This window comes from Tetrao urogallus (genome assembly GCF_951394365.1).
Source record: "Tetrao urogallus genome assembly, chromosome: 2".
NCBI classification, from domain to species: domain Eukaryota; kingdom Metazoa; phylum Chordata; class Aves; order Galliformes; family Phasianidae; genus Tetrao; species Tetrao urogallus.
In genome coordinates this window covers 69,233,887-69,261,465 of record NC_136814.1, presented here as the reverse complement: position 1 = coordinate 69,261,465, position 27,579 = coordinate 69,233,887, and the positions used below count along the sequence as shown (strand labels likewise).

The window sequence follows — 27,579 nt, the reverse complement described above, 5'->3', positions numbered from 1 at the left end:
GGGACCTGACAAGATCCATCAATGGGTTTTGAGGGAACTGGCAGATTAATTTGCCAAGCCATAATCCATCATGTTTGGAAGGTCATGGCAGTCTGGTGTGGCTCCCACTGACTGGAAAAAGGGAAACATAGCACCTTTGCCAAGAAAAGAAAAAGAGATCCAGGAAACTACAGACCATCAAATTTTGACCAATGCCTGTCAAAGTCATGAGTAGATCCTCCTGAAGACCCTGGTAAGGCACATGGAAAATAAAGATGAGGTAATTGGTAGTAACCAACACGGCTTTACCAAGTGCAAGTCATGCCTGATAAACTTTATGGCCTTTCATGATGGAGTTAGAATGTCAGCAGATAAAGGAACAGCAACTGACGTCATCTACCTGGAATTGTGCAAAATGTTTGACTCCATCCATCACGACATGCCAGTTGTAAAATTGGAAAAAAATGGATTTGATGGATGGACCACTCTCTGGAAAAGAGATTGGCTGGATAGTTACACTCAGAAAGTTGCAGTCAGCATCTCAGTGTCAAAGTGGAGACTGGTGATTATTGACATTCCTCAGGATTCAGTGCTTGGTCTAATGCTATTTAACAGCTTTGTAGGTGACATGGACAGCAGGATTGAGTGTGCCTCAGTAAGTTTGCAGAAGACACCAAGCTGAGTGGTGCGGTTGACATGTAGAGGGAAGGGATGCCATTAAGAGGAACCTAAACCTGCTTGAGAGGTGGGCCCATATCAAACTCATTAAGTTCAACCAGGCCAAGAGCAAGGTCCTGCACCTGGATCAGGGCAATCCCAAGCACAAATACAAACTGTTTGGAGAATGGCTTGAGAGCAGCCCTGAGAAGGATTTGAGAGTATCAGCTGATAAAAGTCCCAGTGTGAGCTGGCAGTGTATGCTTTCAACCCCAAAGGCCAACTGTATCCTAGGTTGTGTCGGGAGAAGTATAACCAGCAGGTGATTCTGTATTTTGCTCTTGTGAGACTGCACCTGGAGTACTGCACTCAGTTCTGGGGCTCCCAACACAAGAAGGACATTGAGCTGTTGAATTGGGTCCAGAAGAGGGCCACGAAGATTATCAGAAGACTGGACCACCAACCCATTGTAGCATTGCCTCCTACACCCTATGAGGACAGGCTGAAAGAACTGGGGCTTTTCAGCCTGAAGAAGAGAAGGCTCCAAGGGGACCTTATAGTGGCTTTCCAGTACCTGACGGGGGCCTACAGAAAAGCTGGGAAGGGGCTTTTTGTAAGGTCATGTAAAAACAGGATGAAGGGAAATGGCTTTAAACTGGAAGAGGGTTAGGGTTAGGGTGTTGTCAGCAAGATTAGGTTAGATATTAGTAAGATATTCTTTACTGTGAGGGTGGTGGGACACTGGAACAGGTTGCCCACAGAGGTTTTGAATGCCCCCACAGTGGAGGCATTCAAGGCCAGGCTGAATGGGGCTTGGAGCAACCTGATCTAGTGAGAGGTGTCCCTACCTGTAGAAGGGGGGTTGGAACTAGATGATCTTAAAGTTCTCTTCCAACTCAAACCATTCTATGATTCTGTGATATTCATTAAGCTAGTCTGGAGAATATGTAAACTCAGAGAATTTAAATTTCAGGAGCGTACAGTGCTTCTTATTTGTTATTGTGGTGAATTACATTGCATTAATCTTGGTAAGGATAGTAGCTTTGAAGAAAGTCTGAGCTTTACTAAAGAAGTCTATTCCCTACATTGCAATTGAAAGAATAAAAAATTTCATATTTTTCATAAATAACTTGTTGAATTATGATTGGTATAATTAGGAAAGGCTTTTTTTACTGAATGGCAAATTTCATTTTTATTTAAAAATACTATAGAATATAAACTAGCATCATGAGGTATCCGTGAAAGTTATTCAGATAAAAGGAAGCTACCACTTTTAAAAATACTGTTAACCTTACCTAACTATCTAAGTAATCACTTGCGAGATTTTTATTTGTATGGAAGTGTAATTCAGGAACTTAGCTGCATTCACACTAGATACTGTAAAAACTCTTGACTCTGAATATGCCTTTTAAATTACATGTATGCTTTCTCTTAGAAATCAACTTGAAAAAGTATAATGTAAATGACCAATAACCTTGAAAAGGTGAGAAATTTGAAAAAGATTGACAAAGTTTATGTTGTTGTTCTGATAGATAAACCTAACAAAATTCCAATTATTATTTCCAGTAGAGACTAGAAAGTTTGGGTTGAAGTCCAATATAGTCCAAAATTCCTTTTCAAATTCCTGCCGTGTTGCTAAGCAGACTGTACAAATTTAAAGTGAAAAATGACTGTATTCAGCACTCTTCCTTCTAATATTCAAGAATGCATCATAATTATCATTAATTATTCCACTATAAGAATCTATTAAAATTTTATTGTACAAATTAACTGTTGCAGCATTCAGTAGTCAGGACTTGAATGACTATTCAGTCTGTTTTATCAGGCCTACTATTTTTATTTTTTTGTATTCCTGTACAAATAATGTCAATTATATTTTAGTATTAAATATTTGTGGAAATAAGTAAAATTTTATTAACTTCATTTTTTTATTGTTCTTTGAGGCAGTGTACAAAATACTTGAATACATACACACAGAAGATAATTAAAGTTGTGGGAATATTAGCCAGACTTCTTTACTTGCTGAATTTTTCCTTGGATAATTACTGTCTTGAAACACTTGGTTAATTTTTTTTAGATTTAGTTCTGACATTGTCTGTACTTCTGAACTATTATTTAAATATTGTGAAGGTTGTTTAAGAGATTTTTAAAAGTGGTATGCAATTGACTGACCACTTGGAAACCTGAGATATACTCAAAAAAATACATTACATCCTTTTCTTGTGGAGCATGATAAAAAAATCTCTGAGCTTATCTAGTTTAATATTCTGTATCTGCAGTGAGCAGCTGCAGAGAATAGAGAATTATATAAAAAGTGGCAAGCGTAGTGCAGTATTCCTCTATAATATTCCCAGACAATCTGCTTATTGCAGTATAAAAGGATAGTGTCTTTGTAGTAACAGGTAAGTAGAAACAGGTAATATTATATATATATAATAAGCAAATATAATATAATATTATATATCTAATATCTATATATATAAAAGACACTACATTCAAATTTGAAGTATGTATTTCTTACTTCTTCCATGTTATTTACTTATGGTAATGACTACCTTAGTCTATCTCAATATCTGCTTCTACATTATCATGAAGATACTATACTTTTGGATGTTATGGGAAAACAGTGTTAAAGCTGAAGCTTCGTCATAAGAAAATGAAAGAAATGAGAGGAAATGAAAGCTGATTTACTTTTAATTTACTATTAATAAGATGTAGTATTATACTATACAAATATGTATTTTTCACTGGGGTTACAAATTTAGGACTTGTTTCATTCAGTTATAGAAAGAAGCTATGTTATCTTGCTACCATTGTCTTAGGTCAGATGATGCAACTTTATTGATAGAGTTCAAATTTCTTGAGGATTTTTTTTTTTTCCTGGAAACTGTAATATTAAAAATAAACATCAAGCTAAAAAAACCCACGCAAACAAACAAAAAAACCAAAACACCAAGAATAGTGCCAGCAACACAATTCTGGAAATTTCTGTCCAAGTTTTTATAATACATAAAGAGGGAGAAAAGTTCCCATGTTCATGCTGTGGATAACATGTATCTTGCAGTTTCAAGTTGACAAACTCACTCCAAAATAGTCTAGCCGTAACTGGGAATATGGGCTTCTCACTTTATCATTTTTTTGATAACATTTGAAATAGTTTTCTTGCCGTGCCATGTTGAAAAATAAAAGGGGAAACTAAAGCACTGTGTCTGTATTTACGGTGTGAATGTTCTCTCTAAACTGTATATAAGTTTATCAGTTTCTTTCACATTTTAGGAGAACTTAAAAACTTGTTAGAAGTACAGGTAAGGCAGTAGAAGTAAATTGCAAGTTTTTTGAATTGAAATTGCATGTAACAAAGTACCTTGATTTGCTTTTTCAACATTTTTTGGCATTTAAAGTACTCTCAGTTTTCTAGTGAAAGCACATTAACTCTTCTTTCTGTTCAAAAAGATACTTTACAATTCAAACACTGTGTTTAAGCAAATAGAAGAAAAAATGAATGAACTGCACTCCTTATGCACTGTTTTCTCTAGGAGAAGCTTTTAGGAGATATTTGTGTAATTTGGCAGGTATAAATATCAGTCATATTCCAGAGTCTCTGACATAGTTGCTGAGTTCATTAAGAATAAAAGAAGGATGTACTCTAGAGAAAATTGTACTTTTGTTCCATTTCTTGCATTTTTAATTTACAAAAAAAAAAAAAAAAAAACACTTGTGTAAAGCAATTGCATTTAAACTCAGTTAGAAAAACAATGCAATAATTTAACAAGACACAAACTCCTCTTTGAAACTGTGCAGTTGATCTTATTCAACTACACGTGTGTCGTTAGGGTTAGATAAAAACACAAATACTAAAAGTTTATAATTATTTGTTTGTTGCTGTAACTGTATATAAAAGTAGGGAAAGAAATATTTTAACTAATAATGTTTGCTTTTCCGAGGTAAAATTGAATTATGATTGTTATAATTTAAAAAATATTGCAACAGAAGGTTTTCAATCCTTTTACTATTTTTTAATTGTGGCCAGAATTCAGAGCTGCATATTTTGGTTTTCCTATAAACATTTCAAATCACAAAATGAAATTATTCTAAATTAGTACATGAAGAAAAAGTTTATTAATTGTAACCTTATGTTTCAATGATTTGAGAAGATGCCTTGTTTTGTTATATTGCAATTGTATTTGGACTCATTTGTTACCCTGCATTCCCTTCATGCTTCTTTTTTTCAACTTAAGAGGTAATGAATGGCAAAAATTCTAGAATCACAGTCACTCAAAGGAATGGTGTCTTGCCTCAAATAGGAGAGTTATGCAGGGAAGAGAGATAAATATTCCTGAGCAACTGGAAGTGGTAAAAATGAAAGCAAACTTAGCTTTTCTTTGTTACTGCTTCTGCTGATTCATGCTCTGTTGTGTTCTCAGTTTTAAGAGATGAAACTCTATTCAACCCATGCTGAATCACATCCTGAAACTTGACAGACTGTATGCTGTAATATGGTTGCTGAGGAATCAGTTTGAAAGATTTAATAAGTATATTCCTGTGTATCTTTATATACATACAAATAAACACATATATATGTGTGCATATGTGTATGTGTGTATATATATGCATATATATATTTACAACCAAAACTTTTATGGAAATGTTGAATTACAGAATTGTTGAATTCAATTTTAAAGTTTATTTACATTGTGTTGTAGATACTACTCAGTATTTTAAATGATAGACAAAATGTTTTCAAAGACGAAAAAGTCAATTTTCCTTTTCTAGATGGGAGTGATACAAAAGTTTTGATGTCTAAAATTTATTGCCTGCTTTAGTTTTATAGTGATGAAATTGGAGATGAATAATGTGAATGTAAGACTTACTGCCTAGTAAGTGAAACTGTCCTTGACCTGTACCTTAAAACATCACCCTGGGTCCTAACTTAGATAAAAATCCTATTGGCTTTACTTGAATAAGAAATTCAGGGTAGAAAATGTCAAAAGATCTGTACACTGAACATTTATATGGAAAAGAGTTAAATTATAGCACCTAATCTCCTTTCATCCTTCCCTGTGACATTTTTGCCATGATATCTCTTTGTCCCTCTGTTCTCTTTGATGAGCGCAAAGGATAAATCATTCTGTAGAGACAATGCTCTCTGCTCTGCACAATTTCCACCAAACTATTGAGTTATTTTCAAATATGGTTTATTTTGAAGTATGAAAGTTAAGTGGAAAATTAAGTATTCAGAGTGGCTGTAGATATTCTGTGCATCATTTTTCCCCTTAATGTCACACTTTAAGAAACACAGTCTGAATTATCATGAATCATATTTTAGAAATGTAATGACAACAGATAATGGAATAGGGTTGAATAATAAGTACTAGCAAGTGTTTGTTTGTTTGTTTTTTCAGAAATGTTTTTTTTGTTTGTTTTGTTTTGTTTTTCGTTAGCATATTATTTCCTAGATGGTGAAATGTAACTCATGGACAATTTACATAGTAATATACTGTTTTTATAGGTTGGAACTTGGGATCCACTGAGTGGCCTTAACATGACAGAGAATCAGAAAGGAAAACCAGCTAACATCACGGATTCTCTGTCCAATCGTTCTTTAATAGTTACCACCATCTTGGTAAGCATCTATGTTTGTATTTCCAAAAATATAGTTGTAGAAGAAAGCTGATAGAGTTTGGTACACTAAATACAGTGGTAGCAGTCTGTACAATATTGCAGTTACTTAGTAATTACTCTGTCACAAATGAACTCTGCTTGGTAAGTTGGTAATGGATATTTACTCCCACCTAAAATGTAAGTAAATTATCCCACTTTTAAGGTTGTGTTAGTTGATTGGTAACTCCTGTTTTCTTATTATTGACTAAAGTTTGGATCATTGACAAAGCGGTTTAGTTCAGCACCCTATGAGAAGGCAAAAGGTGTTTGTTTCAAACAAAGTAGTCTGGCCATCCAGATTTATTGCTTTCATATACTATTTAACACCATCATATCACTTTTAAGGAAAATAGGAAGCATTTATCTTTCATTCTCATTAAAGTAGTTATTTAATTTTTAAGTTAAAAATTTTAATCAAATTTACTTGAGCTATCTTCTTTTTCATTGCCATTGTTGACAAATTCATGGCAGTGAATGAATTGTTTTGAAATTTCTTGCAATTACATGTATTATGTAAAAAAAAATGTTCAGAAATTTCCAAACTGTAGTTTTGAAATATTTATTTTAATTGCAAGAAATGGAAAATTTACCAGCAGTACATCTGCTGTGTGTGTCTGGTGCCACCACCATTGCATATTAGCAGATATACTATGTTGCAAACTTTTTGTAGTAGTGGGCTGCAGGAGTGGCAGGGGTTGCAGGGTTCATTTTTTTTTATTTATAATAATACAGTGACAAAGATCCATCCATAAGAAACATACTCAATAACATACGATGTTTCAATTAAATTTATTTATTCAATATTTAATTATATTTTAACATCTGTCTCTTGGTGGGGTGTAAGTCCGTGTAGTGTATGTATTGGATTTATTTTGCATAGTGATACTTAAACTTCAATGATTTTATTTGAAATAGTGATCTCAAGTAAAGGGTAAGATAATGTAAGTAACTGCACTATTAATAAGCATTGATTTTGAAAAAGTAAAGCTCAAAATAGGCCCCTAAGATTTATGATGGTGTATGCTTTCTGTAGCCAAGGATGTCCTTTCTACTAGAGGATAATTTTGTTTTGTAGTGGTTTATATGTATGTCAAGTTTACATATATCAAAATAAACCGTTTTGTAAAATTTTTCGGGTTGTAGCTGAATTAAAGTCTGGACAAAGTGAAATTGGAAAAAAAAAACCCAAACTATTTCTATTTCTTTGCCTGACAAAAGGAGTAAAACTGCATAAAATGACAACTATGGCTTCAGTTCTTCAGGCAGTAGTTTATGATTATATGTTTCATGTCTCACAAGGTCACACTAAAGATCTCGGAAGTATCCTAAAAGATATGACGTATGATATCTTTTATATATAATATATATAATAAAATATAATGAATTTCTATTATGGATAGCATTATGGAAGAAGGTTAATTTGCTGTTTCCTGTAGATCTTTCCTTCAATTAGGGCATGCTGGCACAAATGACTAGTGAGATGTCTTAGTCATATATTACAGTGTTTTGATTGCCTCTAAGTAGTGGATTGCTTCACCTCTCCCAGCTGGATTTTGACTGCCAGCTATGAAAGCCCATTGTGTATTCCTTCCGTATTCCTAACTAAATGTTAATTAGATATGACAGCCTTTTAACTCCAGTATCCCTGGTGAATAGAAGCTAATGATTAAAATTCTCTGTTCTAATAGTGGCAGATTTTGAAGATGTTTTTCCTCTTTTCACCAACACTTTTTGTTGTGTTATGTTTTTCTGTATTGATATTATTACAAAAAAACCGCTGAATTCTTTAAAAAAGTACATATTTGTTTTGAAAGTATTAGAGAAAAATCATAATTTGATTATCCTTAAAATAATTTCAAATGTTGAATTTATTTTTGTCATTAATAATATCTTAAAAATCAAAATATAATAAATACAATCTGTTGAAACAATTCAAATAAGCATTTCTTGTCCAAATCTGTTTGCAAGGAGATTATGGAGAGCAAAACAATCATATATATATGTATGTATGCATGTATGTATATAAAATATACTGCAACTTATGTATATACATATATACACATAAGTTGCAGTAAATTTTTTCTACTTTGACATCTGGATAGAATAAGGCAAATTCCATTCAAGTGTCAGTTGCACATTTTGAATAGAGAAAGTAGCCTGTAAGGCTTATTAATTAAATAAAGCAATTTTAATTCAACATGTAGAAACATAAGGAGATATTTTTAATTGTGTAATCAAACTTCAAGTTTGTGATGTAACTTACACATTAAAAAATGAATACAGTTAAAAGTTTTGCAAGAAGAACATGAAAATAGGTAATGATGAAACTGTAATGTTGATAGTAGTGATGGGGGGAAAAAAAGCTCTTTGAACATGGTATACTTGCAGAATATCAGAAATCATACAATGCAGATAGTTATGAGAAAACCAATTATTTTTGTTTATGGAAGTGGCATGAGAATAGTTTGGTCAAGCAATTTGGCCTTTGATACAATTGAAAATTCCTTTTATCATTTCTTTCTCAAATTTGTCCAGTTTTTATCTTGGTGTTTAGACATGAGAAGACAATTTATATCAAGTAATCCCAGCATACTTTGACTTTTAACTTTTCCCCTCAGATCATGGTATATGACAAATGTCTGACCTTGTACTGATTATCCCCACTTTTGTGCCACTGACAATTAACACTGTGGCTAAATTTGACCATGCAGCCAGGAGGACTACACCTCCTGGTACAGCAAAATATAACAAAACTGCAAAATGTTTGAGGTTGAAAGGCACCTCTGGAGGTCACCTGGTCCTACTCCCTGCTTAAGCAGAGTTGCCTAGAGCAGATTGCCCAGGAACACCTCCAGGTGGCTTTTGAAGTTCACCAAGATGGGAAACTCCACAGACTATTTATGCATGAGCAGTACATGTAAATGTAAAGCTAGCATGAAAACAACAGTTATCAGAGAGTCATACTATTCTTGAACAAATTTTGTAGCTTCTCTTTTATTATTTAATAAATATTTTTCAAGGATTTATCATCTCTTTGAAAATATAATTTCTAATCTACCTGCTATTTTTCTTTGCCTTGTGATCAGATCTTTATTTGCAACAGTTATTATTAATGTACTTTCAAGTAAATTTTCTTAGAAGGATATTTATTGCCTATATCTGCATCCTCAAATTTAGTACTTAATTTTCTTGAGGGACGGAGTAGTTTTTCTTTATTAGCTTTCCATTACAATATTTCAGTCTTGTCATTCACTAAATGATGACTTTGATCTTAAGATTATCCAACAAGTTGACCCGTTAAAAAATTAAATATGCACTCACAATATGATAAAATTAAATAAGTACTCACAGTAGGGATTCTCAAGTCTTTTTTTTTGTTTTGTTTTGTTTTTTGTTTTTCGTTTTTTTTTTTTTCTTTTTGTCTTAAAATTATGATTTCCATAATAATTTCTCAAAGTTTAAAGGAAAACAATTACAATAAACACTATATCCTTCAGTCCATCTTTCAGTCTTTGTGTCTGTGTGACATCTTGTTCTTCTTACTTACTGTTCACCTAATATTTATCATCAAAAAAAAAAAAAAAAAAAAAAAGGAAAAAAGTGCACTTTTTAGAGCACTGATTCTTTTCAGAATCAGTTTATATCAGAATATATCAATTATTTGTACATGGTGTTATCTAGAAAGGTTTGTAAGGTTTGCTTGTTTACAATTAACTTTTGTCCAGTCGTGTTTTAATGGATTTAATTGTGTGTAAATTTCACTGCTGTCTGGTTTTATCAGTATTCCACTTCATAACTTCATGCAATAGGCTGTTGGGTGCAGAGACATAGTGCACTATGGAGCTATGTTTCCTGTTTATCACTAGCAGTCTCACATGAGACTTAAAAAGGAAGATATTCTAGGATGCACTGCATTTCCCAGGAGTCAGCCTCTACATGATTTCTGATTCCAAGTAATAGGGGAAGTGTTCTCTGGTCTTTCCCAGGAGGGAAGTGGTGGAGGGCCTGTTGATAATGATTTGGAAGGACCTTCTTTCTTTCCTCCATTTTTATTTTTGCTTTGTTTTGATTTATTGCTCTTAATTAGTCTGTACTATCTCACAATCCTTTTAATGAATTAGTTTCTCCTATCTCAGTCATGTTTTTTTCCTCTTTCTTCCCTCCCAGTTTTCTTCTTAGGGAAGGGAAGAGTGTTGCATGATAAAATCTTCTAGCTGCAACAACTGCAAAATTATATATAGAAAGAAGTAGAAAAAAATTTATATAAAAAAAACAAAATAGAAAAAGCTTAGTCTTTGTAGTCAACCATCAACTCAGTAAATAAGAAAGACACAAGATTAATTTCTGCTCGGTGTCAGATTGTTTTGTTGTTTTACTAATATTTATTTCAAGGGTGGTTTGGCCTTCTTTCAGGTTGTATGTGAAGTAAATAATGAACTTATGACTACCGGATTTAAAGTACAACAGTTCTTGATTCTGTAATTAATTACTTATCTAAGTTCAGTCTCATATGAACAGTACCTTGAGAATTTATGCATTAGGATACATTCTTTCTTTTAATTGTTTGTTTTGGAGCATTTTAGTATGGATTGTGTTAGCCTGTTTTTATTTCACTCAGATTAGTGTCCAAATACATTTCCAATTTCCAAATTTCCAAATACAAAATTCTGTTTTTGCTTTCTCTTGGACGTGTAGTACCACTTGTGACATGTATTTATTGGTGATGTCCCATCCTCTAATTTCTTCCTTTACAACACTGGCATATTCAATTAATATGAGAGCAGATCTGAAAGTAATGCCTCCTATTTTATTGTGTTGGCCCTTGACATCAGAAGTGGATGTTAGGGTATTAGCTAAGATTGAACCTTTCCACTTTTATTCTGTTACATTTTGTGCAACAGATGGCAGCAGAGGGGCAATCTGACAAAATGGTGTCTGAAGTGCATATGATGCAAAGGTGTGTAGTTGAATTTCTCCATGTGAAAAAAATTTAGCACAGTGAGATGGAGGGTATTGTGTTTCAACAGAGGAGACAGCAGTGTGAAAGACAATCATGTTCCAGATGGTCTTAAGCAGTTGTCAGACCATGAAATGAAGAGCATGTCTATCAGTTCATCCATATGAATGGGTGGATTACATCCAGAGAAGTGTGTACAGAGATGAACATTGGCTTCAGCACTGGAAAAAATGGTAACAAAGTTTACACTAGGTGATTTCTACAAATCCTCATGCAGAAATAGAAGGAACACGTGCTATTGAACCAATACAAGGTTGAAGGTGACAGTTGCAAGGATCACATCATTACTGGTAACGAGATGTGATGTCATCACTGCCAGCCAAAGTCAAAATCACAGAAAGGCCAGGGTTGTAAGGGACCTCAAGGATCATGAATCTCCAACCCCCCTGCAACATGCAGGGCCATCAAACCTCCACATTTAATACTAGACCAGGCTGCCCAGGGCCCCATCCAATCTGGCCTTGAACACCTCCAAGGACAGGGGATCCACAACCTCTCTGGACAGCCTTTTCCAGCACCTCACCACACTCTCTGTAAAGAATTTCCCCCTGACATCCAACCTAAATCTCCCCTCCCTCAACTGAAAACCTTTTACCCTTGTCGTGCAGTTATCTACCCTTTCAAAGAGTTGATTCCCCTCCTGTTTGTAGGCTCCCTCTAGGTATTGAAAGGCTGCAATGAGGTCACCTTGTAGCCTTCTTTTCTCCAGGCTGAACAAGCCCAACTCCCTCAGCCTGTCTTCAAAATGTGAGTCCATGGAGTGGTGATGTGTATTTCCTATTGAAAAAAAGTTCAAGATGCTGCCCTCAGTAGGTAAGGTGATGTGCACTGTCTTTTGGAATAGGAAGTAGGTGATCCTTATGGATTTCTTGGAAACTGAATAGGCAATCAACTCTGACTACTATATTGCGATGCTGACTAAGCTGAATGCTCAAACTTCCTGAGTCAGGCCAGAGAATAAGACAACCTTCCTCTTGCAACACAATAGTGCCATGTTCCCTACCATTTGGAAGATCATGACGCATATTACCAGTCTTGGCTGGACTGTCCCACCACATCACCTGTATAGTCATTTTAGGCATTTTTTGAATTCCAGATGTTCAGGCTGTTGAAAGATGAAGTGTGTGACATTTTCCTAGAAATGATGCAGTCATATATGTTGTGAAACAGTGGGTCTCTTCTGCTGGTGCAAATTTTTACAGGTGCAGAATGCAGACTCTTGTCTACTGCTAGTGAAAATGCATAGCTAATGGTAGTGGCTACTGTGTAATGAGCTACAGAGCTGAGAATTTTTTCTGATAGTGCTATTGTACTCTCAGTATCAGTTGTAGTTTCCATGGACTCAAATAGGAGGCATTACTATCAGAACGACCTACATATAATGTATGAACAATAAATAAAAGTATTTGGTTAATGGCGGTCTTCTCTTAATGGTTGAAAATGGATGTAATGTTCTGGGAAAGCATAGCTTCCTGCTAGGTCTATGATCTTGATTCCATTTTTTTCTAACATTTTAATCTTCCACATGTCTTATCTTGGAATTTATATTTACTAATATTTTAATAACATATTTTTTCTACCTTATATCCTTTATAGACTTGATTAATTTCCTTTTTATTGTGTTGTTGAACAACTACTCATTTCTTTCTTTTCCACTGGACTAGGTTCTGATCAGATGTTTTCACAGATAATTGATTTTCTTTGCATTGAGATAAAGGCCACATAATCTAGATGCTTTTTTCAGCTGGGCACAAACAGCTTTTCATGAAACAAGACCACTTTGTATTCTATCACTTGATTCAGCTGAATTTACTTTTATTTGTGTTCTTTCATTGGACTATAATGATCTCAGAAAAGAATTCTGTACCACCATTGTTTGCGATCTGTAAGGCTTCCACAGGATATTGCAGTTAAGTTAATCTGTTAGAAGACATGGGTAGCCTCAGTACAATGATCAAGTTCTCCTTTACACGGAGAAGCTAGCTAATTTCCTAGTGTTTTTTTTTTGTTTGTTTGTTTGTTTTAACCATCCTTTTAAAATAGCATTATTATAACAAAAAACTAATGGTTTCTAAAACAGTATTTTGGTAACACATGGTATCTATTCTTTGTCTGTGGTGATTTGTCACAAATACACCCAGTATAAATTTGAAGAAGCTAGATAAAAAATTTCTGTGCAACACTGAATGTTTTCCGTTGGGCTGATTTTTTTCCAAATTGTTCATCTGTGTTATACTGCCTGAATGTGTACGGCAACCTGTGCACAAAAGATGTTTGCATTCTCCGGGTAACTGAAGCTTATGTATATGGAAATAGTAAAACTGAGCATTTCAGTTCATAGGACTGCTTCTTTCAAGTGCTATGTGGATACTTAGCACTAAATATAATACATTTGCAAATGTGTAACAAGCACTAGAGAGTGTTATCTGAATGCTAGAGATTTTGAAACTTACCTCTTGTGAAGAATCAATTTTCTAGTGGTTTCCTTTAGCTATTTTTCTCAAATGTCTTATTTTTAAATGAAGTAGTTTTTTAAAGCCTTTCCTTGCAGAGAAAATGGAAATCAAAATGGAATATAACCAGTTAAAACAAAACTACTGTTGAATTTTCTAATTAAACCTGATAGTTGATGATAGGGATATATATTGAAAGCTGAAGCAGTATATTGCATATTTCTGACAAAGGAATAGTGTTGCTTGTTGGCAGTAAAATAGCACCCTTTCCATTTCTTGCTTTTCTTAGAAAAAAAATATTTATAGTAAACACTATTAAGGAGATCATCTAACTGTGAAACAAAAGTATGAATATATACGTGAACCTTTGAGTATATATTATTTAGACTCCATTTTTTCTTGCTTAAGGATTATAAATATCTGTGATTTAAATCTTGTGACAAAATTCTAGTTTAACTAGCCTCCCAATTTCAACTAATGATAATGGTAACAAGACTTTATTTGATTCTAACTCTTTCATTGCTCTTGTTACAACCAGTGTTATCTTTTTCTTTTTAATGTATTTTTTAATGTATAACTTAATTTGAGTTGCATACACCACTTTTACAGTATTTTTCTTTAGCTTTTCCTAGATTTTAGAGCCCTTATTTACATAAAAGAATAATAATATTTTGTGTCTTTATAATAAAATGGTGATCAAAAAGAATTCCCAGTGCTGGGAAGTACTTGAGTGCACCTTTTACAAGTGGAAAAACACTGTATTATATTTATGGAAGCTCTGTTGCTTAGTAGTCCAAGAACACACACACACACATATATATATACATATATATATATATATACACACATATATATATATATTCTATTTCAAATTACAGCAAAACTATTTCTTAGTACGCATTGTGAAATAAATCACATGGTGTCCAACTGTGGCCAAATTTATTTTGAATGTTTCTAGAGTGCTTTTTTCTTTTTTTCCCCCTTTCCCTTGTCTTTTATGAAGAAGATAATGAATTCTTCATTACAAGTGCATTTACAGACATTTCAAATCATTAATATTTTATTTCATTTCGTTAGAGAACAATCCCTCAGACTTTTCTATTTTTTCCTTTCAATTATTTTTGTGTTGATATTCTGGAATGTTATTTTCCATGTTCAATTTCACACATCAAAAATAATTTAAACTAGAGGTAAGAATAATGTGGATGACAATAAATGTTTTTAAAATGCAGTTATTTACTCTCACTTTGATTGCTCTCATTTCAGGACAATCATCCTTGATAGAAAGTCATGATTAGAATCCCTTTCTTATTGCCTAAATGAATTCAGAGTAGACACATTTTCTTTAAAAAGTGTCTCTGCATGAGGATTTATTTAAGAATCTTTCTTGGAGAAAATGTGTGCATTTGACAGTGCTTATTCAATGGCTTTTACTTCAAGCATTTCAAGCAGTAATAATGGTGTTATGGGGAAGGTGATTTTTGTTTATTTGTTGTTGGTGGGTTTTTTGATTAATTGAAGCCTGTCCACTTGAAAGAGTATGTTTGTTCATAAATCTAAATTGCAATTGCTTAGATTTTAAAGGATATTTTTAAACATTATGCAAACAATTCTGACCAACTCACTTTATGGTGTAGTAAATTTCGGGGAGTCATGTTTTCAGGAACAAAGGATAACATTAAATTTAGAACAAGACTAAATTAGTATAAAACAGTTGCTTGTCTTTGCAAATCACTTGGCTTAAATATTTTATCTCTAATGGTTTATAATTGTCCTTATGAAAGATTTTGGTAGAAGTGATAATTTGACAGAAAGTTATGATGATCGTATGTTTAGTGCTTTGATGTTTTCCTGGGTATACCTGACAATCAATTTTATAATATTTGTCTGTATGTAAATTCAACCTCGAAGAAATGAAGCGTATTTTTATGCGGAAATGTTCAGATAAAAAAAAAAAAAAAACAAACACAGAAACAATTACGTTCAGTATTTAAAATGTACATTAAACATTGCAGAGATGGACCTGAGGAAACTTTGGGGTAATATATAAAAGAGCTATCACATGTGGTGCTTCCGACAAGAAATGAACACTGAATCCTATCAAAGCTAAGTGAGGAACTGTATTAAATTGCAAGTAAAATCTATGAAGACAAATATATATATTTTTTTCTGGGCAGCGTAAGACTCTAAAAGGAACATCGAGAGCCACTAATTGAGGGCATAACATAAGAATTCCAAAAATATTAGGCAGGTATTGTGGTAAATCATTGGTGAAACTTCCCATCAAAAGTTTTTCCATAACAAAATATTGTAATTATTTAATAGTAAAATAGTATCATAAGGACTATTGTAGTCCTCATCCAATGAAGTCAGAGAAAGAATAATAAAAGAAGACAAGATTGGAACCCTTAATTGTTGCAATACATATATATGTATTTAATGAAGTGCAAAAATACAGAAATCAGGGTTTGTTGTAATGATGTTCTAGGAAAATATGCAAGAATGTATGGATGAGCTACATGTCTCAATGAAGGAAATCTGTCTGTCCTTACAGGATAAAGAAGACATAACAGCATGCACTGATGATTATACTACTTCTCTGATATCATACACATTTAAATTCTTCTCCGTGCAATACAGTGTTGCATGGAATGAGAGATAGAAGCAAAACTTCTGTTTAGTAGATTGATTTCAAATAGAGTATGGGACGTGTGACTGTAAATATCTGAGCAATTCAGAGAACAGACGTCTAGGGTCTCTGTATATGAACATTCCAAGCTATCTAGGAACTTAATATTGTTCTGTTTGAGGCGGACATGTCTGAGATTTTTTACATCTTCAGGTATAAATGTTTGAATTTAAAGTTTGCGTAAATAATTTTATTCAATATTTCAATTTAATGTTGGATAATATGTTTGAAGGAATTCCAGACGTTTTGAGAACTTCAAAACCACTGAACTGAACAGTTGATGTAGACAAATTTTAATTGTCAGAATTTAATTTATTAGATGATGAATGTTCTTTCTATAGCAGAGTTCCCCAGGTAGCTGTTTTCTTTGCCTTCTTTATATCTGTGTGTAATTAAGGTTATCTTTTTCTTTTAGCAACACAGTCCAAGCTCTTAGATAATCTACTGTGGCACTTAATTAAGCCCATCATTATGAAGTTCCTCCTTATATCTGACCTGAATTTCTTTTGTTAAGATTTAAGGCCATTAGCAATTGTTCCATCTACAGAAAATAACTTCTCATATTCCAGTTTGCAACCACTTTGTATGTGTTGAATACTTTGATCACTTCCCAATGAATCCAATATTCCTTAAGAGGAGCGAAAAATTCAACAGAGAAACAAACATCTTCTGAAGAAATTTCTTCTGAGAGTAAACGGTCTCCTTGCTTTCTTTGCATTCTGAGTAAAATCCCGCATACCAGCATTCTGGTTTTATATAGACAAAAAGCTTAAATCATGGGTCACTTCAAGATACAGGTTTACATTGGAAATGCTGACAGATCCTTAGTAAAGCTGTCACATGCCTGTGGAATGAAGTGCCTTTAACCCCACTGAATGCTGATGTGGAGATTTAGGGCTCTATGAATTCTGTTAAGTTACTCTAGAGAGTTCATCTGAAACTTGTATTTGGTGCAGTAATTGCATCTACTACCATTTTTCTTACCTTTCTTTGTTCTTATTTTTTATTTTTGTATAAAATGAGAAAAACCTTTCTAAAGCACAAGTACAGACTAAGTCATATATTGAACCTTTCACATACAACTTGAAGATTTGTAGTAAACCCAACCATTTATTTGGTTTATGTTTTCTGTCTGCTTTGTATTTGAGGAAGATTACCCTAAATAAGGAGATGTTAAAGCCTTGCATTTTCCTAAATATATCTTCCTATAATTATGAATATTCTGATGATTATTTTAAGTTATTTACTGCCCTATTTCCACATCACTTTATGAGGAGAAGTCATATCGTAGTCTAAATTATAAACATACATGAAAATAAATGTTTAAAGAAATTAAATTCAGTTTTCATGGAACATATGTCATATAATTGACTTTTTGAGTTAACTTTTTGTCTGTTTTTGCCACAGTATTAAAAATGGAAGCATATAACTTGAAGCAGTAAGGCAGACTTTTTTTTTTTCTCTTTGTGTGTTTTCTATGCTTCATCTATGAAACCACTGAGAAAACAGTTAAGAGCTCATATCAAGAGAAATGTAAAAACTGATTCTTAAAGCATTTGATTGATTTGGGATTTGAATTAAAGTTTTATTCTTGTTTAGTTGTTAAATCACATTTTTATTGTGTTATGAGTGGCTTACTGTATTCATCCAAACAATGCATTTAGTATTAATGCATTATGTAACTTGTTAATGAGACTTATAGGCAAAAGTTAAGAGAATTCTACTTTTCAGTTAATTCTTTTTACAGGGAGGGTAATCATTATAGTGTAATAATTTAGATAAGAAAGAATAAAAAAGGAAGATATGGGGGAGCATTCAATATTTGTTCTGTCTTTTCATATTTTACAGGAAGAGCCATATGTAATGTTCAAGAAGTCAGATAAACCTTTGTATGGAAATGATCGATTTGAAGGTTATTGCATTGACCTTCTCAGGGAGCTGTCTACTATCCTTGGATTTTCCTATGAGATTAGACTGGTGGAGGATGGAAAATATGGAGCCCAGGAGGATGCCAGTGGACAGTGGAATGGAATGGTTCGTGAATTAATTGATCATGTAAGTTAATTTTTGAGGCTTTCCACTATCCATTTAGATTTCAATATTATCTGTGCAAATTATAAAACATTGTACAGTACGACCATTTGAATAGTAGTGCCTTGGAGAATGTTTAAAATATTAATGCAAGTAGATCCATGATTTTTCTTCTCCAAATTCTGTTTGTTAAACCAAGACTGTTCTACATCTTTATTTTATCAACAGTGTTTTATTTCTGCCAAGTGAGTTTTGCTCTTCCACGGCATATTTCCAAATAGTAGTCAGAACTCCTTTTGGTGAACAAATATCTGTTATTTTTATTTGTTTTTTATTAGTGACATAATACATATTTTCATTAATCCATAGTAGTCAGATCTCCTCTGATAGTGGATCTGAGACCCATAAATTATTTGATAAACACAGAAGAGCATATTTCTTGAAACTTCGGCAATTAAGTGCAAACAGTAAGATAGCAACATATACTGATGCAGTAAAGTAGTGAAATGTGTTTTAAAACAGGTACCACTACAATTACTTATATCAGACATTAGTTTGTGTCCTTTCAATGTTGGTCATGCCAGTTAAATTCAGCTTTTTAGACTCATTTTAGATTGTAAATTTTTTGAGAATTATGCTGTTTTGCCTTTTAGCATTTATCTGGGTGAATTACTTAATAGAGAGACATTTGATCAAAGAATTTAAGATAATACATGTTCTGCACATCAGTGTCACTCTAAATAGGTAGAATGGGAGATTGTTTTATTGCTAATTCAAGTGAAACTTCCTAATGATGGCAGAAAGTGCATGGATAACTTGAAGATTAATTTTCACTAATCCTTTACTTAAGATTTCAGCGTATGAGCAGAACGTGTGCTAATCAAAGTATTCTGTTTACTAAGAGGGCTTTCATCTTTCTACTTTACTTTTCTAGTAAATAATAATCTGATATTTTTGTTGCAGCAGATGTTGATTATGTCTAGTTTCTAACTTTTAATATAAGTGTGTGAGAATATTATATTATCTTTAAATATGTGTACGTACTGTACCTCATGTACATGCATATAAACAGATATTTTGCTTGACTCTTTCCATCTCTATAAATGCACAAATTCACACATGCACAATGCATAGGCATACATAGTTGTTAGATTTGGTGGTTGTTAGATATTATCATCCGAAATAATTTTCTAATGATTAGGCTCAGTGGTGAGAAAATATTTCTCACATAATTCTTTAGAGGCTCAGAAAAAAACTTATTTTGTAATGAGTTATTATTCATCCCTAAAGTTTTCTTCAACAAGCACTGGCGGAGCCTCCTAAACTTTTGTGAAGGTAATCTGAAAATGAAACACTTTTAAGCATGTTGCAAGAGTGAGAGCTGCAGAACAGCTTTTCCAGTCCTTTCCTCTTGATAGCATAGAATGGAATGTGTTCATCTTTCTCCTTGCATAAAATTAAACTTTGATTAAAGTTTATTTTACACTTTACACTTAAACTTTACACTTAATAAAGTGTATTTTGCCCTTTCAAATGCTGCTTACGTATGAATAAAAATAGTTTAGATAAAATACTAAGTGCATTTTGGAAGATATAGTTTAACCTCCTGTATCATACCAAGATTAGGGTGTTGAGCCATACTATGTATTACACTCCCAGGCTATGCTGAACAGAAAACTCTTCAATTTCTAACTTTTTTTTTGGTCTTTGGGTGAATAGGTATTATATTGCAAATTTTCTTAAATTTTTAACTAAAAATTTTAACTTTTTTTTTTTTAATTAAGAAAAAATCAGTTTAATAATTTTAAATATTTTTACTAGTATGTCTCTAGACTGGACTTCCAATAGTTTCTTGATTTCCCAATAGTTAGAATATTCCTTCTAAATTTTATGTATTTTTATTTGTTCTTATCCTGCAATTTATTTGAAATACATGCATTATATTACTCATACATTTCTGTCATTTCTGCTCATCATTGCATATTATTGATATGTTTTATTAGTAAGCAACACTTCTAACCTGAGTACTGATAGATAAGAATTTAGAGTATTCCAGATAGACAGTTACCACATTTGATGATTCAATTTTTTTGAGTCCTTTGCACATCAGCTTAGTTTTCATTTTCTATTCCTGTACAGAATATTTAATAAAGTGTCAAAAATATTCTTTTATACAAAGTGAGATAATGAACTGATTTTTATTGAATTTTGATTAGTTTAAATACTTATCATATTTCATTAAAATGATTCAACATACATTTTTTAACCTGTCTAATTAAATAAAAAGACCAGAAAGTAAAGATGAAGTTATCAAAGTTGCAGTGTCTACATGCATTTACAAAATATGTTTAGAATTTATTTTTACCTATTTGTTATATTTGAACCGTCAGTCAGTTAATATTAGAAAGAGTGGATAGCATGCCATAGTAAATATATTTACAAAGATAGTTTGTAAAATTTGTAACTCAAGAAAAAAAATTATGTGTGCAGGAAGGAAGATTCAAAATTTATTAGATAAACAGTCCCAAAAATAATCTATGTGTTCAAATAAATTGCATTTAATTGCTTTACATGGTTGTACGTACTCAAAAATTTAAGTGAAATGAACTGAGCTCAGCATATCATGCAAGTCTTAGGCTTGAAATTATGTAGCATGAACAGAGGAATGAAGGAAGCATTTGGCTTTTTATGTTTTCAATCCATTTCCCTATGTTTTACTCCATTTCTTCTTTCTTTTGCTGTTACATATGTTGTTTTCAAATGCCATCATTCTGATATTATTTTCCAAACAATGACTAGTTTCCTTCTGAATAAATGATAAATATTTTGAAAGTGAAAAATGAGTTCAGTAATCACTGATGTGTTCCCTTTGACAATTGAAGGAAAATGAATTCTTTTCTGGAAAAGACAGTGGTGTCTATAGCTGCAAATGGTAAAGAAATACCAAGTACACTAACAAGACGAGATTTTTCATTTTAAATGGAATTTCTCCAATTAGGGTGCCTAATCTATTTGCCACAATGAGGATTCTTATTCTTTTTTTTTTTTTTTTTTTCCCTCCATATTTTCATCTGGTTAATTTAATATAAAGATTTGAGATATTCAGGGCAAATGGGTGGGGAAAGCTAAAATCCAGGTATCTCCATCCTTTATGGATGCATACTTCATAAAGAAGTATTCTTTGTAGCGACTTGATGTCTTTGTCCTTATTTGCATTCAAATTAGAATAGACTTCTTGAATTACTTTTGGATTGGAGGTTATGAATTCTGGAGATTTTAAGTTTGTCTGTGGTGCTGAAAAATTGTTATGAGGTGTATCATATTAAATGAGATAGTATGTGTAAATTATTTTTCACTGTAGACAGCAGATACTGTTAAAGTATGTAATTTTACTTCTATTATACAGTCTGTTTTATAAATCCAGAATTATTTCAAAACATTCTTATAATTGGGTTCTAAAAAAAATATATAACTGCTATGTTATACTTTCTAAGAGACGTAAATGAAAGTTAAAATCCGCTGGGAAGTAAAATGTTACTATAACACACCACTGAAAATAATTTTTTTTTTTTTCCATGACTGTTAGAATGGTTCTTCTACAGTGCAAAGCTTTTGCATTGCAAATTGTCTTTAAGGCTTGCAGATCTTTTTTGATTCATAAATAGTTATGTAAAAGGTCCAGCTTTTAAAGAATGACTACTCTTTTATTATATGTAAGAATTTAATGGGAACTTCCTTTCGTTTCATAGAAGAGTAGAATTTTCAGCATGGAAGAAGGTAAGATTTATGCAGTTGGGCAATTGGAAAGCACTACTTAATTTGAATTAGCTTTAGACATAGATTTGAACTTCAGTATCATTTGTATTTTTTAAAATCAGTACCTTACACAGTAATAAATGTTTACACGTGAAATGGTTACAATTATAAAATTAGTAGAAGTGACAAACATATTAGTGGCCTTCTGTTTTCTCAATAACAAAATAATTTCTGATATTTATGTAACAGGTTTAAAATACTCCTGGAGACATCTTCTGACAATAACTTTTTATTTTGCTACTTTTTCCATCTGATTTCAAGTACTTATGTTATTGAAGGATAGATCCAAACCCTTTTTATTACTATATGAAAGTTAATAAGAGCTTCAAATAGACAACTATACTGATTTTTTTTTTGTTGGTTTTCATCTTTTTAAGATGAAGAAAAATCTATGTGAGTCAAGGAATTTAAGTTTCTTCCATTTATTTTCTTCCTTCCCTTCCATAATTCAGTTTCATCACATTGGAGCATACTACTTCTCTTCACGTTCACAACAATCTCTGCCTAATAGAGCTTTGTTGGGAACCATTAAGGAGTTCTGTTGCCTCTTCTTCCTAATGATAGATGCAGTCTTCCTCCTTATAATTTTCATGCAAAAGATCTAGCAGACTTTCAGTACAATGCATGATGGTTTAGTCATTTATCTTCCTTCATTCATGAAAATCTCTTAAGTTTTGACAATATATTAAGAGGTTGCAGGAGAAAGAAAGACTGAGCATTTTGCCTTTTTACACCAACACTGTATGTTCTGGAAAATAAAGCCTGATTTACTGCTAGTGCTCTTAGTACACCGTACCTACTTTTCAGCTTCATCATTTTATCAATGAACATACCGTACCTTGAGGCATTTCCAAAGCTATCTCTAACACTTAATCCCTGCTCTGTGAATTATCTTCAATTTTTTTTACGAATGATTCTCCTAATTAATGTACGGACACTTAAGCATGTGCTCCTACTTATTGAATGCTTTTATTAAACCATTTTCAAAATATTTCCCCACAGAGGATCACTGGATTAAATGTCTTCATTCAATTATTTTATTTTATTTTTGTCAAATGTAATGTTACGTTACTTCTTCCTTCCTGCATTTCTCCGAACAATTTAGTTACTTTTTCCACAATATGCCCTGGATTTTCTCTAGATAATGTTCTGCTAGCTTTCATCATCTTGTTCAAATAATGAGAATATTTCACAAGACAATCTAGTTATTACTGCAAAGGTAGAATATGAGCAGTGACTTTGAAAACTGGTTTTGCCTAAACTACCTGATGTTGGAAAATTCAGGTCTGTGCACAATTGTTTAGCTCTCTTCTTTTGTGTTGGCTACTTGTGACTGTAACTTGCTCTGAACATCAACATTCTGCTAAATCTTGAAAACTGAGAGACATTTTAGGTGTTTTCCTCTTTTTTTTTTTTTAGTTTCTCCATAGAAAATGCATTCAGATCTTGCCACATCTTCTGTAAAACCTGAAAAAACTTTTTTTTTTTTCTCATACGCATACAGCACTAACATCTTTCTTTTATATATTTGAATTTAGCAGCCTCCCTGTTTCTCTTTCCTAGAGCATACTAATCTATTTCTTGAACTCTTATGATCTTCTCTGGCTTGAGCATAACATTTCATATTTCATAACAATTCAAAGCTTCATTCATTTCATGAAGCTTTTGTCCAACTGTATTGAGAAAGTGCTGTTGCAAGTGCTTCCTATTACTTATTCCCTTTTGAATCATGAGGCCATAATTAGACCTCCTTCATTTTTTTCGTGTGTGTTTTGCAGATTCTGCAGAAGTCATTATTAAAAATTTTTCACATTTCGTCAGAGAATTTAACCCCCAGTCAAGAAAAAAATGTGGTTTTGTTTTTGTTTCCCTGGTTAAAATAGAAAAGGACAACTTATTAACTGTAACTCTTTAGATCAAAATCCTTTTTTTCATTAGAAATTTCTCAGCAGGCATTTTTTAATCGATTCATGACACGATACGTTCCGTGATCCCAAGCATATCTATGTAGGGCAGCACATGTGAAACAGAATATTAATCATATTCTAGAGCAGTACATTTGACAGCAAATTGGATATGCAAGGTATCTCAGGCAGTAGACACAAAACAGTTTTCATAGACCTTGGTTAGCTGAACTGCTCTTTAGACTGTATCATCTTTATTGATTAGACCTCCAGTAGTTGCAGTGGGAGTTTAAACTTCTATGGATTGAGCAGTAACTTTTGAGGAATTTTTATTGTAGTACTTGAGGAGAATTAAAAACAATTTTTTGATTAAATATTAAACTATTTAAAGACAGATGCATTGGATGGTATTTTAATGCTGTAAGTGGATCTTATAGGAGACTGCAAAGGTACAATAGAAGTATGCCAGCACCAGCCATAGGAGTGTTGGTATCAAGTGCCTTAACACAGTGTTTGGCCCCTGTCCAGTGCCAATTCTCTTCCCTGATGTGGTCCCTGAGCATTCACATTCCAGGTTTCTTACAAGACAGTTTTTGCCCTTCTTATCTCACCAACAAGGGAAATTTTACTCACTTGCATAAAGTATTCTGTCTCTATTTCTACTTCCAGCCAATTTAACCTGTTCTTGCCCTCAGTGCCAAGTTGTTCAGTGGCCAAGAATTACCACTGATGAGTAATTACAATTTGAATTTCTCCTTTACAGCTAACACTTAAATTTCTGGTGCCACCTGAGCTTCCTTTAGTTGTCTAGGACACCCACATAGTACTGTCATGTCTAAGACCTGTGACAGAGCAGCAGCTATAGGCAGAAGAATATCTTATAGCATGTTGCAAGTTCTAGTTCACTTCAAATAGAAGCAAAAATAAGTCCCAAGCTATCTGCCTTCTATAATACTATAATTGTTTGGTGCCCTTAATGTATTTCTGCACATGTATACAGAATCATACAGAATGGCCAGGGTTGGAAGGGACCTCAAGGATCATAAATCTCCAACCCCCCCATCACATGCAGAGCCACCAACCTCCACATTCAATACTAGACCAGGATGCCTTGGGCCCCATCCAATCTGGCCTTGAACACCTCCAGAGATTGGGCATCCACAACCTCTCTGGGCAGCCTGTTCCACCACCTCACCACTCTCTCTGTAAAGAATTTCCCCCTAAATCTCTCCTCCCTCAACTTAAAGCCATTTCCCCTTGTCCTGCAGTTCTCAACCCTCTCAAAGAGTTGATTCCCCTCCTGTTTGTAGGCTCCCTTAAGGACTGAAAGGCTGCAATGAGGTCACCCCGCAGCCTTCTTTTCTCCAGGCTGAACAAGTCCAGATCCCTCAGCCTGTCATATACCTATTGTTCTAAGTATGTATATCTTCCAGTACTTATTGTTTGCATGCTTTCTTTTGTCTATTGTATAATTTATTATAAATAATATGCCAGAAAATATTGCTTGTTCTTTTTCTGACTTTCAGTCTAATACACAATTTTAAGTGCCTTTTATTTACAGTGCCTTTTAACCAAAGTTGAATGAACAGCAAGCAAGTGTATCCCCAACAAGCAAATAACAGTTTCACTCTTGTTACTTGCTCTTCTGTTTTTCACTCAAAACCAGCTGAGTATATCCATAGTCTTACAGAACCTGTTTGCAAGTTCTCATCTTGAATGTTTGTCGCCTTTGTTTCGGCGACCCTGACTGAAGTCTCCTTGTGAAAGTGTTCCGACAGCCCCAGTCAGTTTCGCACGCTTTTCATGACACCAATGTGGTGAGCGGCAAAATGGCATTAATTGCAAGGAGCACACCCTTCTTAAAACTTTCCCCATGCCTTAGGGCTACTACAGTTATCTCTGACCAATGGACATGTGGCATGTCTTGTTTCTTCCTTATTTGGTCTATCCTGTTCTTCTCTCTTATCTTCAGGTCATTTGTTGCCATGGTTTCCCAGGGGCCGAGGGGCCCCTGTCGACCCTGGCGACTGCCCCAGACCATTCAGTTAACTACAAATATTTGAATTCATTAGTGTAGCTCAGTCAAGCACACCACATTGCTTAACACCTACTATTTAATTTTTATGATTGTTTTTTTTTCTCTTTTTAATGTTGAAACATAAAAAAATTGGTCTGCATGATCACAGAACAACTGAGAATAATAATTAGTTGCTACGCTCACAGGATAGCACTTAATTTGCAGGCTTTTCACTCTCTCCTAAAGGCTTTAAATTATATTCTTATGTGAAAATGTACAAACAGATTCTAACACAGAGTGAATATTAGGCAGAAAAGAAGTGCAAGCTTAAGAATAGAGAGTTGCAGAAAGCACTGCAGAAATCTATGCAAAAATGCCAAAGAAAGAAAATAATATAAAATATAAAATGTAAGAAAATAATATAAAATGTCAAAGAAAGAAATCCTAAGTCAAAAGCAGTGTAGTCAAATGTTAATTCAATGAAGAGCACAGAAGTGTGTGTATGAATTCCTTATTAACATTGAAGAGGTTTGTTGCTAAAATGACAGGGAAAAGTGCTAGAAAATAGCATGAAGATTATTGTTTTTATGTATATGTCTGCTGAAGTGAAATATATGTGAAAGTTAGAATTCCCCAGTAGCAAAGTTAATTTCCACTGAATTGTCCATGTTATTGGATAATTTTGTGTGTGCATATTTTTGTTCTCTTTCTCCTGTTCAGGAAAGGTTGGTCATTGGGTTTGGCCCCATTTAGTAGAAACTAAATTACCTGGAGAAAATTGATGAAACAAATTCTCTATTCAGATATGTATTTTTTCTCTAGTGAGAAAAATTCCATTTTTCATTACAAAGGTGATTTTTAAAGCTTATCATATTCATTCAGCTTATTTATTCTTGGCGCTGCTTCTACGATTTGTACTTGCATGTACAGAAAAGATCCGAATAAAGATCACCTGTACTGGGAAACTTGATTGATACTGCATTTCCCACTCTTCCCTACTCTTCCTTGCCTGCTCAAATCTAGATATTTGATAGTTCGCCAGGTCAGAAAAATAATGAATTTCTTTCAAAATCTCAACAGCAGCATTCAGAACCTGTCAGTACCATGTCTGAAGATTTTAAAGTTACTTTGAAAATGATCTTTCCAACCCTCAAGAGAACTACTGATTTAATAATTCTGAAATATAAAGAGAAAGCTATTGTAAGATTTACACTTCTATTATTTTTACAGCATAATAATAAGGAAAAAATGGGTCAGTTATGAAGAGCTATCATTGAAGCAGTATTATTGCTGTTCTCTTGGACTAACCCTGACAGTTGTTTTTTAAATCTGCATGAAGTTTGGAGTTTTGCTGA

At 33.3% G+C, this 27,579-nt stretch overlaps 1 protein-coding gene across 1 annotated transcript in view; it reads left to right on the top strand.

Moving 5' to 3' along the window:
* GRIK2 (glutamate ionotropic receptor kainate type subunit 2) overlaps positions 1-27,579 on the top strand; it is a gene marked incomplete at both ends in the record, with an annotated part of 345,231 nt that overhangs the window by 183,071 nt on the left and 134,581 nt on the right. Inside the window, 2 exons of the mRNA XM_079532662.1 lie at positions 6,146-6,259; positions 18,305-18,511. Coding sequence (XP_079388788.1) covers positions 6,146-6,259; positions 18,305-18,511 — 321 coding nt within the window. The remainder of the gene's footprint in view (positions 1-6,145; positions 6,260-18,304; positions 18,512-27,579) is intronic.